This window comes from Pleurodeles waltl, chromosome 4_1, assembly GCF_031143425.1.
Source record: "Pleurodeles waltl isolate 20211129_DDA chromosome 4_1, aPleWal1.hap1.20221129, whole genome shotgun sequence".
Lineage (NCBI taxonomy): Eukaryota > Metazoa > Chordata > Amphibia > Caudata > Salamandridae > Pleurodeles > Pleurodeles waltl.
In genome coordinates, this window is record NC_090442.1 from 37294921 (window position 1) to 37309073 (window position 14153).

Below are 14153 nucleotides of genomic sequence, written 5' to 3' on the forward strand. Positions count from 1 at the left end.
CACTGCGCATGAGTGCTGCTGTGCAAGCCCGGGAGAGAGGTGTCTTGTCTTAGTCCGTATGTCAAGAAGTGTAATGTCCTGACCACGCATGTTCACCAGATAAGCGTCTTCTCTTTACTGCGCATGCCCGAGAGATAAGTGTACTCGCTGCTAAGATCCTGCGTGCCAGGGACTAATCAACATGGTAAGGTAACTCTGGGGGTTAACGCGCTCTCTGCAGAGAGATATCAGTGTTTTCTCTAGTCCCAGTTTTGAATGAAGTAGTATAGAGGGTTAAAAGTCTCCTACAGAGCACATTATGTAACAAGAGATAACAGGTTGGTATTTCCTGTGAATGGGGGAGGGGGTCACTGCGTTTAACACTGAGATCCTTCTGTTACTTGCAGTTCATAGATTGTAAGTCACTGTACACCCTGTACAATGATTTACACTCATGATTTACTGTCATTCCATAACGTGTACGTGTGATGCAAAGCGCTCTTACACCTTCCATTGGGATGAGAAGCGCTATTGAAGTAATAAAACAAATAGTGTTTTTAAATCTTTATTTGTGTAAATACTGCGACGATCAACACATCTGAAGTTCTTGCGGTGCTGTACGTGTTCTACATACAGGGGCTGAACAAAGCCAAAAACATCCCTCTCAAGTATCTGTGAGGAGACAAACTGGGCGCCATTGCTTTTAGGGGAGAGGGTCACAATACCTCCCAGCCAGGATACTTCAAACAAGCAGTGGCACAGCCAGTAGGTCTTGCCTATACAAGAGCTATTGGTTTTTGGCAGTGTGTTTTTGCCCTGTTGTACATCAGTGTGGCTTCTGTTCAACATGACTAAAAGTTAGTGGCATGGAGTGTTGTGGAGTGGTGAAGTGAAGTGTTATAGAGTGGAGTAGGAAGGAGTACACTGTTGTGGAGTTGAGGGGAGGGCAGTAGAGTTCAGCGGTTCAGTGGCAGAGAGTGTCATGGAGTGGCGTGGGGTGGAATAGGGTGGAATGGCTTCGAGTGGATTGAGGTAGTGGGCTGAATTGAAGTAGAGTGGGTTGGATAGGAGTAGAGTGGTGGTGGATTGACTGGAGTGAGATGGATTGGAATGGGGTGAGGTGGAATGAAGTAAAGGGATAAGACTGGACGAGGTGGGTGGATTGGACTGAAGTGACAGGACTAGGTTGGGGTGGATTGGGGTAATTTTGAGTGGGGTGAATTGGAGTGGGTGGATTACACTAGAGTGGGGTGAGTTTGAGTAGACTGGGGTGGATTGGAATGTAGTGGATGGATTGGAGTGGGGTGGATTGGATTGGGTTGGGGTGAGGTGGATTGGATTGAGGTGATTTTGAGTGGGGTGAATTGGAGTGGGTGGATTACAGTGGAGTTGGGTGAGTCGGAGTATTATGGGATGGATTGGGGTGGGGTGGATTGGATGGATGGGAGTGCATACTACCACGAGCAATGAGTACATGACGCCATCGTTCCGTGTTGTTGGGCCGGGCAACATGAGCAGCGCTTGCACTGTACTTACCACACATTACTGCCCCCGATGCAACACTGCATGGGGTTAGGAGCGGCATCGTGTTGGCAACATAAACACAACATATATCTTGTGATGCCTGTTAGACAGTACAAAGGAGGAAGATGCCAGGCACGTACTGCCTGCAGTTAGTGATAGGCTCTGGCTCACAGAAGGTCAGCCTTAGAGTAAAGTCGCCACTCAGGCTTGGATTGGGATGGAAGGCAGTGGGGCACTGGGTGATGAGCCGGTGCCTCAGGGTCACCTGTGGACCGGTTTTCCCTGTCAGACCATTGTAATATGGCACCAGCATCATGGACACTTCCCTGCCATGCTGTCAAACTAAGGCTGATGTCCAGGTGTTGCTCTGGCCCTTAGGCAGGGCCACTGGAATAATGCGGCAAGGGAGGGCCAAATTATGCAGGGGGGTTGAGTAAATTATGCACCAAAAAAAGCAAATTATGCAGCATAATGTAGCATCTTTTGCATAGTATTACTTCTTTGTTTTGTCATTTTCAAACTTGTTAACATTGTTTTGGCATTGTTGCCTCTCATATGTACCAGTATAACTCTCAAATATAGCAATATCATAACAATAATGTAATTGCAAATAGCCTTCCACTTTTAAAATACCGGAACGGCAAACACGTGCGATCGGCGTTTGAGCGTACTCGCATATAAAATAGAATATAATCAATCGGAAGTCCTGACGAAGTCCTGGGGGTACTCCCTGGATGAAACACGTGTTGACAAAGGGACTAAAGACAAGACAAAGACAAAGAGACTAAAGACAAGACAAAGAGATTAAAAGACCAAGGGAGAAAAGAGGAAGCTGTTGGATGGAACTGGCAATTTTGAAACAATTCACACAAGGATATAAATTGGCAACATTGGAACCAAACCAAATAAAGATTTAATATTTGGATTGATGGACTTTGAGACTGTTGATAAGACAACAAGGGAATTATACATTTGTTATGGACTTCGGGAAACTTAGATAATAGGATATCATCTGATGGATATTTAATTTGTTTAATTTGATTTATTTAACTTGTGCATATAATACAATCTGTTTACTGCTTTGAAACTAGATTTCTTCTTATTTTATTGTCACGTGTGCAACTGAATTTATTCTCATGTTTGACAATAGGTAATTGTCGTTTAGGTTTTTTTTTTGAGGGTGAGACCCTAGTCAGCTGCACCGTGAGATACAGTGGGATTTTGAGTATAGCAATAGAGTAGGGAGCGCTCATTACTCATCATTCACCCTCCTATTTTTTGTACCTTCCACTGAGTGGCAATGCATGCGCTGCATTTTTAGTTACATTTGAACGGTTTGAGCTGGAAACAATTTTTTTTGTTAAAATCTGCCGAAAATGTAGCAGATGATGGATTATGTGGCAAATTCGTCAAATCTGAAATTATGCGAAAATCCCTGCACCCGCACTATTGCATAATTTCAGTGGCCCTGCCCTTAGGGTATTCTCACCTCGGCCCCCTGCCCATTGAAGCTTGGCTCAGAAGCAGTGTCATCCTCCGCTGGGCTATTACTTTCAGGCCATGGTGGGTGTTGGGAGGGTGGATGTTTGCAGGGTCCTTGCTGGGGGTCCATTCTCACCTAAGCCCACAGAGCTTCAGCAGGTTTGTGCCTTTCTTGAGCCCTCCGCCGGCTGAGGCCTGGCAGCTGAGGGCTCAGGAACAGATCCTTGGGCACCTGATGGTGCGTCTGGTGTTCAGAGGTAGCCATTTGGATATCTTGCGGAGTATGAGAAGAATGTGGAAGCAGGAGGAGCTGACTGCATTGGTCTGCGCTGTCATGTTGAGCTTCTCATCCAGAATGAGTCCTAGGTTTCTGGCATGGTCAGTCAGAGTGGGAGTTGGTCCAAGCTCTGAACACCACCTGGAGTCACATGGATAGTTCTTGTTTCCAAAGATAAGCACTTCTGTTTTGTTGGAGTTCAGGTTCAGGCAGTTAGATCTCATCCAGTCTGCTACGTTGATCACGCAGTTGGAGAAGTTGGTTCTGGCGATAGTGGACTTGTCTGTCAGAGAGAGGATAAGTTGTGTGTCATTGGTGTAGGGTGATGGTGATGCCTTTGTATCTGATGATGTTGGTGACGGGTTCATGTAGATGTTGAACAAAGTTGGGCTGAGTGAAGAACCTCGTGGGACTGTGCAGATCAGCTCCTTGGATTCCAGTGTATACGGTGGTAGTCTGAATTGTTGTGTTCCTTCTGCGATAAAGGATCCGATCCAGTTGAGGGACAGTCCTTGGAAGCCTGTCTTGTGGTGTCGTCTGACACTGGTGTAGTTGGAGACTGTATCGAAGACTGCCGAGAGGTCGGGTAGGATGAGGGCTGTGGCTTCTCCCTGGTCCAGTATAGCACAGATGTTGTTTATTGCCACAATGAGTGGCGTTGCCTCAAAATCCTGATTGGGTGTGGTCCAGTAGGTTGTTGCGTTTGAGGTGGCTGGTGACACTTTGCTTGGGTAAGGAAGCAGAGAGATGGGACGAAAGCTGTTCAGCCTACTGAGTTCAGGCTATCTATATATATATATATATATATATATTTTTTTTTTTTTATGAGAGCATTGACTGTTGCATGTTTCCAGACTTTTGGGAATGTGTCAGATTTGATGGGGGTCTTGATGATGTGAGTGAGGGCTCTGCTGATTGGTGATCCCCCCATGTTGTAGATGTGGTGGGGACATGGGTCTGTAGGTTCCACGGAGTGTGCTGTGTTCATGATTGCTGCAGTGCCTTCTTCGGTTACAGTTTGTCATTCAGTCAGGTGTTCATATCGGATTGTGGTGGTCAGGTGTGTGATCAGATATTTGGGGGCTGATTATTGTCGAAGTTGCTGTAGAACTTTTCTGTTTTGCTGTGGAAGAAGTTTCATAACTTGTCACAGAGCTCCTGTGAATGAGTGATGGTGTTGGCTGTGGCCTCTGAGGTGGTGAACTCTTTGACAGTTGTAAAAATCTCCTTGCAGCTCTTGGTGCTCGCCTCTAATAGTTTGGTTAGTACCCTTCATTTGGCGATTCCTAGAAGTTGGTGTTAGTGTCTTTGTGAAGCCTTGTAAGTGGTTCTGGCGTTGGCATCATGGTTGGATCTCTATTTTCTTTATAGCTACTTGCAGTAGCTTTTAGATTCTCTGAGGTCCTCTGTATACCACCTGGCTTGTTTGTTGGTTCTTCTTTATTTGATGCTTTTGATGGGCACAAGAAAGTCTGCATAGTTAATGATCCATTTGTTAAAGTAGGAGATGTTCTTGTCGAGGTTGTTGGTGGTGTTAGTTTGGTCCGTTTTGAAGGTGTTAGCACAGTCTGCCACTGTTACTTTGTTGCAGGTCCGACTGGGTAGGTTGATACTTGTGGGTGCTTTACTTTGCGCTGCGGTAATTTACAAGTTTATGATGGAGTGGGCATTCCATGTCAGCAGTGAGTTGGAGTTTTAGGTGATCCTGCCACTGGTGGTGAAGATTGGATCCAGGTGATGTCCTGCAGTGTGGGTAGGATTATGATACCCGAGTCTCTCCACGCAACACAAAGCTATCCCATGACACCAGCCTCAACACTCTTTCACTCACCAAGCATGCTACAGAAATCTGGAACCTACTGCATGAATATTCACTGGACATTCTGTTTTTCAAGGAAACTTGACTGAACCTTTGCAACAGACACTGCCACAGCAAATGCAAACAACTACAAGATTGTTAGGCAGGATCTCCAGAACAAGCCCAGAGGCAGATTGGCTATCCTACTCAAGGACACAATCATCTGCTTCACCACCAGGGACTCCACCGCCAGCTACATGGCACTCACTTTCAAGCTCCACACCGCAGCCTATGAGGAATCCAAACCCTGAAGACCTCTGTGGCCCTGCTCCAACTACACTTCACACACTTCAATACACCCCGCATCATCGATGACAGCACCTTCATCCTCCTAGGTGATCTGAACTTTTACCTAGAACGCTATGCTGACCCACACTGCATGGCTCTCCCAGAAACCCTCAGAAACCCAGGGCTCACTCAGCATATTACCAGACTGACCTATGTTGCTGGTCATCTCTTGTCCCAGTTTATACCTCCCTCCATAACATCACAGTCAATAAGACAGTACTATTGACCTGGACAGACCATTAGCTTATCAGCTTCAGCATTCATGTCCCACATCTCGCATCATCGGAACTGCCCACCGGAGTTGGAACAAAATCACAGAAACCGACTGGACCACTGTACTCAGCACGCCCCAACTTGACCACGCCACCAGCCTGCCTACGGCCATCAGAAAGTTCAACAAATGGTCAACTTCGTGGGCCAACGTTCTGGCCCTCTTAAACGGAAAAGCACCTTTCCAAGACCCCCAACCTAACGCAAGCCGGTACACAGAAGATCTTAGGCTGACAAGAGACACTGCAAGCAACTGGACCATAGGTGGAGATTCACCCAAGAGACCACAGACAAAGACACTAGTTGATCCCAATAGTCAAAAGTACAACTATCACAGACCATATCAATGCCTGCAGGGAGATTTTTACCACGGTCAAGGAGTTTACACCCCTGCCAGCTGCCTCCCACTGTAATCCGCTCACTAGACCTCTGTGACAAACTCTCCGAATTCTTCCGCAACAACATTGCCTTCATCCATGGAAACCTTGGCAACAACCAGACCCCATCACCCAGGCCACTCAACTCCTCACTGAGGAGCAAACCTTGACCTCCTGGAGCACCATCACCCGGACTCAACAAATGCTACCTTCAAGACAGTCCACTCGGGCTCCCCCTGACTCCTACCTAGAGACCACACTTTCACCAAATGACTCCCTCCAAAAAGTGAAGCTTTAACTATCAACCTCAACGGCTCCACCGACTCAGCTGATATCCTGGACCCTTGGAAACCATCACTCTCCTGCTCAAGCAGCCATCCACAGACCCAGCCACACTGTCCAACTAACTACAGGCCCATCTCCATTCTACCAGACTTGGCCAAAGTCTCAGAGAAGCTTATCAACCTATTCCTCAACGACCACTTCAACAACCATCAACACTTTGACATCACTCAATCTAGTTTTAGGCCCAGCCACAGCATGGAAGCGTCATTCATGGGTGCCACTGATGACATCTGCATGACCCCACACATAGGAGAGTCTGCATCCCTCATCCTCCTGAATCTCTCAGAAGCTCTTAGCATCATCTCACACCCTTGCCTCATCAGGCACCTGCATAACATCAGCATCCAAGGACCCCCCCCCCTCCGCTGGATCTGCTCCTTCTTACCTGAGAAAACACAAGCTGTCAGCCTGGCACTGTATTCCTCAGTAGCCTGTAAAGTAATTTGTGGAGTAGCGCAAGGCTAATCCCTGAGCCCCGCGCTTTTCAACGCATACATTATCCCGCTGGAAAACGTCACCCGAGAACACAACATCAACATCCTCTCCTACGCTGATGACTTGCAACTGGTAATTTCCCTCTCAGACAGGTCCCCCCAACACAAGAAGCAAGATCACCACCTGTATGACGAATGGATGAAGTCTAACTATCTGAAGCTCACCACCAGCAGTTCAGACATAGTAGTCTTCGGCTGCAGCACCTTACCTGGAAATTCTAACTTGTGGCTGCCGAACTAGAGCCTACATCCTCACTCAGCAGCTATGCCAGGAACCTTTGGATCATCAAAGACAACAAACTGGATATAAAGAGGCAAGTCAAGGACGTCACAGCATCGTGCTACTGCACCTTGAAAATGGTAATGAAGATCTACAAGTGGCTCCCCAACCATACCATGAAGACCGTCACCCATGCTCTCATCACCAGCAAACTGCACTGTGAAACACCCTCACTGCCGGAATCTTCAAACAATGAACTAGAAGGTTTTAATCCATCCAGAACTCAGCAGCAAGACTGATAATCAAACTCCCCCACACACACACACACACACACTACACCTCAGGGAGGTCCATTGGCCTCCTATACACATATGCCCTCACTTCAGACTCCTTAGACATACATTCAAGGCACTACACAACCTTATTCCTGCTTACCTAAACAATAGCATCACCTTCGGCCAACCACACAGATATCTCTGCTGTGTCTGACTGCTACTCACACACATCCCACGCATACACAGAAGCAAAGCCAAAGGCCGAGCGTTCTCACATATTTGCTACTAAAGCCCGGAATGACTTAGCTCCTCACATCTGAGCCTCATTCTCACGTCTTGAGTTACGTAATAGGCTGAAGGCTTGTCTCTTGAAGTAAACCCTTCTAAAGACAGATTTCGCTCCAGCAGGAGCATAGTGCTAGGACACCCTCACAATTGATAGCACGATCACAAATGCTTGTAACATAACCTGATCAGGCTCATCCTGATGGAATTACATTGGCTCCACTTGCCGGGCCACAACATCTTCAAACCAGATGCATCATTTACAAAGCCATCATGAATAACACCTCTGCTTATTTTGCAGACAAGCTCACCATCACTGTTGTTTTCTCAGCACACCCACAGCCTGTACATCATCAGACTGGAGACTAAGAAGTGTAAAAAAGCAAAACCAAGGAAGCAGGCCTTTGCCATCTCTACACCAAGGATGTTGAACAACATTCATGTATCCATCAGGACCGGCCAAAGGCTGCTCCAATTTAGGAAAAGTTGAAGACAAAGCTTTTTAAAGAACACTACATCACAGTATAGTAACAAGCCACAACCCAGCTACAGCTCTTATCACTTGTTGATCTTAAGCCTGTCTTGACCCCCTTTCAACAAACAGCTGACCACCTTCCTGGAAGACAACAACCTGCTCGACCCTTCACAAACCGGATTCCGAACCAACCACAGCACGGAAACCGCCCTCATCTCAGTCACAGACGACATCAGAACCCTGATGGACAACGGTGAAACAGTCGCCCTCATTCTCCTCGACCTCTCGGCTGCCTTTGACACCGTCTGTCACCGCACCCTAATCACCCGCCTACGCTCCACCGGGATCCAAGGCCAGGCCCTGGACTGGATCGCCTCCTTCCTCGCTAACCGCTCCCAAAGAGTTTACCTCCCTCCGTTTCGCTCAGAACCCACCAAGATCATCTGCGGCGTACCTCAAGGCTCATCGCTCAGCCCGACACTCTTCAATGTCTACATGAGCCCCCTCGCCGACATCGTACGCAAGCACGACATCATCATCACCTCCTACGCCGACGACACCCAACTTGTACTCTCCCTCACCAAGGACCCCGCCAGCGCCAAGACCAACCTACAAGAGGGTATGAAGGACGTCGCAGATTGGATGAGGCTCAGCCGCCTAAAGCTGAACTCTGAAAAAACGGAAGTCCTCATCCTCGGCAACACCCCGTCCGCCTGGGACGACTCCTGGTGGCCCACGGCCCTCGGCACCGCACCGACCCCCGCAGACCACGCCCGCAACCTCGGCTTCATCTTGGACCCTCTTCTCACCATGACCAAGCAAGTCAACGCCGTGTCCTCCGCCTGCTTCCTCACTCTCCGCATGCTCCGCAAGATCTTCCGCTGGATCCCCGCCGACACCAGAAAAACCGTGACCCACGCCCTTGTCACGAGTCGCCTGGACTACGGCAACACCCTCTACGCCGGGACCACCGCCAAACTCCAAAACCGCCTGCAACGCATCCAAAACGCCTCGGCCCGCCTCATCCTCGACGTACCCCGCAACAGCCACATCTCCGCACACCTGAGACACCTGCATTGGCTCCCAGTCAGCAAAAGGATCACCTTCCGTCTTCTCACCCACGCACACAAAGCCCTCCACAACAAGGGACCGGAATACCTCAACAGACGCCTCAGCTTCTACGTCCCCACCCGCCCCCTCCGCTCCGCTGGCCTCGCACTTGCTGCCGTCCCTCGCACCCGCCGCTCCACGGCGGGTGGGAGATCTTTCTCCTTCCTGGCGGCCAAGACCTGGAACTCCCTCCCCACCAGCCTCAGGACCACCCAGGACCACTCCGCTTTCCGGAGACTCCTAAAGACTTGGCTGTTCGAGCAGCGATAACCCCCCCTTTCCCCCCTAGCGCCTTGAGACCCGCACGGGTGAGTAGCGCGCTTTATAAATGTTAATGATTTGATTTGATTTGATTTGACATAGTACAGCCCTCCGCTGCCTTTTGGTCCTATACAAATATCATGTACATACAAACTTACGCACAGACGTGCATACAATAATATACCCACATAAATAGCAGGCCATTTTCTTTATTCTTTTCCTACAAATTTCATCTGCACACTTCAAACTTTATCACCTCCTGTATTTACTGCATGGAATAAACACCTCATTGTTTATAGTTACAATCCCTGTGCAAATCAGTGCTTGTGAGTGGACTGTCCTATAGCGACCCACTTTTAATCAGGCCCTGATTCTTAAAATGTATTATTTAATCTATTTCTCTGTATTTAAAGTGGTCTTCAGCCCCTCCCCGTCAGTTTACTCATTACGTTTTTTACTTTAAGAAACTGACCTAAGTGTCTCAATCATTAAACGAGAAGAGGAAAGAATGTGGTGGGAAGTTAACATTAAGTTCAATGTATTTAAGATGAATGCAGGGTCACAGTTTTCTAGATTTCACTGAGTGTTGCAGACAATAGAAAAACTTAAAAGTTTTTGTTCCAGACACAGGTTCCCTTCCTGGATGCTTCTGGCTGTTTCTCAGATGAGGAGTGGAATCTTTTACAAGAATGGCAGAAGGAGCTTTGTGGGAACCTTATGAAAGAAATTCACCGAGCGCTGATCTCGCTGGGTAAAGTTGCACTATTGACCATTACCAAGAAACGTTGTTGTTTTCCGGATACTGAATGTGTGCATTATTGCAGAATTGTGGGAGCAAATTTTCTTTTGATGTTCTATCTTTGTTCTATCTCTTTCATTCTTCCAGGAGTAATGATCTGGGTATGTTGAGATGGAGTGGGTACTCCAGAAAAATAGACAGCCATGGTTAAGATGGATGCTTAAAGATTGTAAGTGGTAAAATGGGAAAAGTGGCCACTGGACAGGGACAGGTGTAAATTAGGGCATACTTACGACACAAAGGCTGTGCACGGTGGGTGGTGGTGGTGGGGGGTGTTGGCTGCCCAGAAAGAGGGGGGTGCAGAACCCTGCAGCTAACCACATGCTGCGAACAGCCAAAGTGCGGTCGGGCATTAGTCGCTCGCGGAGAGCTGGGCGCAGGACCTTCCTGTCTAGCATTAAACTAATAATATTAGCCAATGAGATGTAGTTTGTATGGTATTTGGCCCCGAGTACGTTACTCATCCGCGATTCCCTACTCCAATAAGTCTGCTTTCCAGGCCTTTCCTTCGGGGCCGTAGACGCCACCCATTGTATTGCAATCCACCTCCTCGCCAACATCATATTGAGCGTCACCCTTCAGCTCTTCATTTAAGAAGCATTTCCTTCTTGTCATCACGCTAAAGAGGAACATTTTGATAGAGAAGGAAGCTTGCATCTGCTGCAAACTACAGGGCTGGCGGGGTATTTCTTAGTCAATTTGTTTGGCCTCATCTAGGTTCTGTGTAAATAGTGAAACCATGCTTGCTTGAATTTTGCCATGGGGAATACTTGACTTTTTCACATGCCCTCATTCATTTTGACACAGTCAATTCATCTAAACAGTCAGCACTTCATCGGTGCTTAGCCTGGTCTGTCGTGCCACCTTTATCTGTCACTAAGGCCACATGTAAATGTGTTATTCAGCCCTGCCAAGTACCAGGCATCAAGGATTAAACTAATGCATTGTAGTGCTGGTGTCCGCATGACTCTGCCAGTCCCAGTATCTCTTGTACGATTCTGTGTTCCTATTCTTTATCTGGGGACAACATCCAAATCCTTGGGGATAATTTGCCAACACTGCCCACCCTAAACAAGTTAAAAAGTCCAATTCCAATTCAAAGTATCAATCCATTTTAAATCTTCTCTTTATTCTTCTTTTTCTTTTTGAAATAGACACATATTTATAGCAGAAACAACCAACGCATTTCATCCATACAACAAGACTTCTTCAGGGCTGTAATACAATGGATATAGATCTCTTACATTACAAACATAAGTATATGTACAACAACTTAAAGATATATACATACACACAATTGAAACTCCATATAAATAATTTACACAATGCCTATTAAGGGTACAAAAAGACAAGGGAAGCAAAAAAAGACAGACATGACTGCAAACATGAAAATAAATACAAACAACATGAATAACACTTCTAAATATATATATATATATATATATATACATGAGGAGTGCTCTTTTGATGGCGAGTCGTTCTACACATGCCTCCCCCAAGATCAGACTCTTGCTACTGTACAGTTCCTGATTCAGGCTACTGCCCATTACTTTCTTACACCTGTTTCTTTCACCAGGAAATGTGCCCATCTGGCCACGAAAGAAAACTATTTCTGTTTTGAAGACCGCTTGTATTTACAAACTTCTGGGACCTCCATGTGCAGCACCTTCACCCCCAGTCTGGCAAATGTATACACGCATGCTTTCGAGACATGTTCTCTCTCCTAGCAATCCATACCGATCCAACATCAAGGTTTGGAAGCGGTTCGTAGAAGATATTTTTGTTAATTGGCGTGGAAATGAAACATCCACCACATTCAGAATAATTTCCTGAGATTCGCATACGAGTATAGCAAAGAGAAGCTCCCCTTCCTTGACCTCTTGATCCATTCCTCAGCAGGCCTTTTTGAAATCTACCTGTATAAGAAACCCAAGGCACAGAACACCTTACTTTCGTACCACAGCTTTCACCCCAAGTCCCTGATGGCCAATCTCCCATTTGGCCAGTTCCTGAGCCTCCTACTCAATTGTTCTCAAGTTTATAAATTCAAAGAACACTACAAAACTCTGCCCTAAACTCTGTCCATCCATTTCTTAGACAGACAGTATCTTGCTCCACTAATACAAGCAGCAACCAAGAGAGCCAGGAATAATAACCAGAAAACATTCTGGCCCTAACTATGACAATGGCAATATAAGCCGCCTACCGCTGCTGCGACAGCTGGCAAAAGACCGTCGCCGCAGCTCCCATCCCTCTGCCAAATTATGACCACAGACAGATTTCCGCCAAAAGAAGGGCAGATATCCAGCTGTGGCCATACTGGCGGATGGTGGTGACACATGATACGGCCTGGCGGTGTTCTGCTGGCTGGCGTTGCTGGCGGTAGCAGCGCCCCGTCCCGTTCCCTGCCAGAAGACCCCCTGGATGCTGGTAAGTTGGGCTTCTGACAGGGGAGAGGGATGGGGCTGTTGTGTGTGTGTGTGTGGGGGGGTTGTGTGCATGAATGTGTGAGTGCGTGTGTGAATGCGACTGTGTGTAGTGTTGTGTGTGTGGGTGTAAGCATTGTGAGAATGCCTGGGCAAATGGAAATGTGAATACGTGTCTGCGTGTCAGTGTGAATGCGTGTAACAATTTGTGAGAGAATGATAGATGCATGCATGAATGAATGCATGAATGCCAGTGTGAGTGAGTGTGTAGTGCATGTCTGCGAGTGTGCGTGAAGAGGGGGTGGGGGATCAGAAGGGTGGGGAGTGTGGATGGAGGGGGGCATCTGAGGTGGGTGAGCCTCCTACCAGTGACAGGGAAGGAATTCCCTGTCACTGGTAGGGCCTACCACCATTTCGGTAAGCAGGCTCATAATGCCTCCAGCCAGTGGTACAATAGCGGGCACCGGACTGGAGATTGTTATCTCTGGCCCGGCGGCTGCTACCGCCATGGCGGTAGAAATGGTAAATTGGCCGGTTGGCTGCAGCCAACCTGCCAATGTCATAATGTGAAGGTATGTACCGCCAGCCTGTTGGCAGTACTACCGCCACATTATCCCATACCGCCGGGGTCATAATGACCCCCTCTGTCTCTCATGAAGCACAAGCGTCTCTCTCACTCTGTCTCTCCTGAGGAGAAGTCCATCTCTCACATTATGTTTTGTGAGGGGAGTGAGGACTTCTGTCACATTGTAAGGGTGTGCACATCTGTCACTTTGTCTTGGAATTTTTGGACTGTGCCTGACGTGCTGTGCTCAGTGTCCGCTCTACCCATAAACGTGTGTTGATAAACATGTGTTGTGTAAGACAAACATCAGATTCTGCTCAATATTGTATATTGCCCCTTGTAGCATTATTAATTTGTTATTTCTTTCTTGAATAGGCCCTCTGATTGCTAGCACTGTCTTTTCATTGAGAACTAAAGGAACGCAACTGCTCCATCCTCTGGACAACAATGAGTCTGAGAGAAGAGACTGTGTCACATGTTCCCCAAGTAAGCAAGGGGTGCTTTAGCCTTGATGTGAGATTGACAGCTTCATGCATATGGGACACGTGTGCTCACTAGATAAGGCACTGCTTCCCAATCACAGCAGTGACCACACACTCATGGAGGTACACACAAGGTGTATGTCCTCACTACTGTAGACAAGGCACTGCTTACTGATTACAGAAGTGACCACACACGGGGGGACATACAAAGTGTATGTCCTCACTAGGCAAGGCACTGCTTCCCAATCACAGCAGTGACCACACACTCATGGAGGCACACACAAAGTGTATGTCCTCACTAGGCAAGGCACTGCTTATTGACTGCAGCATTGAACACACACTCATGGAGGCACACACAAGG

The 14153-nt window shown here is 47.4% G+C and overlaps 2 protein-coding genes across 2 annotated transcripts in view; both read left to right on the forward strand.

The window, feature by feature from the left end:
- LOC138286965 (zinc finger protein 729-like) overlaps positions 1 to 14153 on the forward strand; it is a 303471-nt gene that overhangs the window by 228504 nt on the left and 60814 nt on the right. The window lies entirely within an intron of this gene.
- Positions 52 to 14153, forward strand: part of LOC138287334 (zinc finger protein OZF-like) — a 37603-nt gene continuing 23501 nt past the window's right edge. Inside the window, exons 1-3 of the mRNA XM_069227690.1 lie at positions 52 to 184; positions 10145 to 10271; positions 13686 to 13796. Of these exons, the coding sequence (XP_069083791.1) occupies positions 182 to 184; positions 10145 to 10271; positions 13686 to 13796 (241 nt within the window). The 5' untranslated portion in view covers positions 52 to 181. The remainder of the gene's footprint in view (positions 185 to 10144; positions 10272 to 13685; positions 13797 to 14153) is intronic.